The sequence below is a fragment of the Poecilia reticulata genome, unplaced genomic scaffold, assembly GCF_000633615.1.
Source record: "Poecilia reticulata strain Guanapo unplaced genomic scaffold, Guppy_female_1.0+MT scaffold_2185, whole genome shotgun sequence".
Classification (NCBI taxonomy): domain Eukaryota; kingdom Metazoa; phylum Chordata; class Actinopteri; order Cyprinodontiformes; family Poeciliidae; genus Poecilia; species Poecilia reticulata.
Genome location: NW_007616914.1, coordinates 1 through 1,543, shown reverse-complemented (window position 1 = coordinate 1,543; position 1,543 = coordinate 1). Strand labels below are relative to the sequence as shown.

The following is a 1,543-nucleotide window of genomic DNA, read 5'->3' as shown; positions in this document are numbered from 1 at the left end:
ATGTGATTTTAAGATTATAAATGCAGAAATATGTGAATAAGTGGTGGAAATTGCTTGCTAGAAGGAACATCTGTTTTTGGGAAAAAAAATAGAAGTATAAGAACACAGAAACTGCTCAAAAAATGTTCTTGCATGTGCAGATATTATCTGACTGAAGCCCGACTTTACCTTTGATTTGTCTTCGATGTGCTGGAGCACCTTCTCTGGCTCCCTTACTTCCAGAAAACTGCCTTTCATAGGTTTTAAGAAACTGCGTTCAAAATCTTTTTTGGCTTTCTTGATCTCAGTTGAACGCAAGTCGGCTTCTTTTATCAAAGACTGGAAAACAAAGCAGAACCTCTGAACAAATGTCTCTCACGTATGTTTGTTTGTGTTTGAAAAAGCTTGTTGTAACCTTGTAGTTGTCCAGAATTCTCTCGTAGTTCGCTTTAARTTTTTCCTGATCTGCCTGTGTCTCAGTTGCTTCTCTCTGTGCCACATGAAGTTTTTGCTCCAAGGTCAGCAGCTGGAGAGGCTCTGATAAGTTGTACTGAGGCCTCTGCCTCCTCTCAGCTCCCTGAGGAGAGACACAAAAACATAAAAAGTAAATCACTCAGGTAGAATTATGGGATTATACTATTGTTCACATATGACTTCCTGGGAATAGTGCAGTTTGCTAGTCATACTCCAAAAACAGTATCTTTTCAAATTTTAGCAATAATCGCACAGATTTTGTTACAGTAAATAACTACTTATCTACTCTGTAATATTACCACGTAAAACAAAATAAACCGTACAATCAAACAGTCTAATATTCTCTCGGTTACTGATAAGCCCAAATAGCATGAGCCCTTCAAGTAGAACAGATTGTGATGTTTGACTCTAACAGCTCATTTGTGTTTGGTTTGTCAGACACAAAACTGGTAAAGTGAGGACATGTGTGCATCTTTCTGCTGAACTTTATCCCATGGTTTAATGCTCTACTTGTGGAGACCAGTACTGTATTAATGGTTTATGTTTCCATAATGTATTTGCTTTTTTCTGTATGGGAAGCATGGGGCTTCTTACCCCACCATCCACGTTGGAGCCTTGTGTTAATTGCAGACCTTCTCCCCCAACTTTGGACTCCAAGTGCTGAGGATCCAGACGAGCAATGAAGTGTTSAAACATGTCATTTTCTGCCAGGAGGGCTACATTATAACACCTATGACAAAGAAGGAATTGTCTTTATTTTACTTATACATCGGATATCCAAGGTAGCTGTCTGTTGATAATATAAACACAAACAAAATTAATAAACAAATCTGCTTATCTTGTGACTGAGAAGCTGTAGCGAAGAAGAATAGCAGGACTTTACTTTTTAACCAGTAAAGTTAAAAAGTAAAGTCCTGTATGTGTATATAAAAAAGTATTAAAATGTCCTTGTCATAACTCAAGTGTGCAATATGGTGAAAGTTGGATTAATATTGAAGTCACCTCTCTAAAGTAAAAGCTGTAACTGTATCGGCAAGTTACACTTCTGTAAAAGCGTTAAAAGTAGATAAAGAAGTGATTACCGTTTTTT

General features: G+C 37.2%; 1 protein-coding gene across 1 annotated transcript; it reads right to left on the bottom strand.

Annotated features, from left to right (window-relative positions):
* Nucleotides 1-29: 29 nt before the first annotated feature.
* On the bottom strand, nucleotides 30-1,183 carry LOC103461542 (coiled-coil domain-containing protein 113-like; the record flags this gene model as incomplete). Its single annotated transcript, XM_008403817.2, has 3 exons — nucleotides 30-318; nucleotides 395-556; nucleotides 1,048-1,183. Coding segments are annotated over 3 exons (559 nt in total), but the record flags the coding sequence as incomplete, so codon positions are not given.
* Nucleotides 1,184-1,543: the final 360 nt, after the last annotated feature.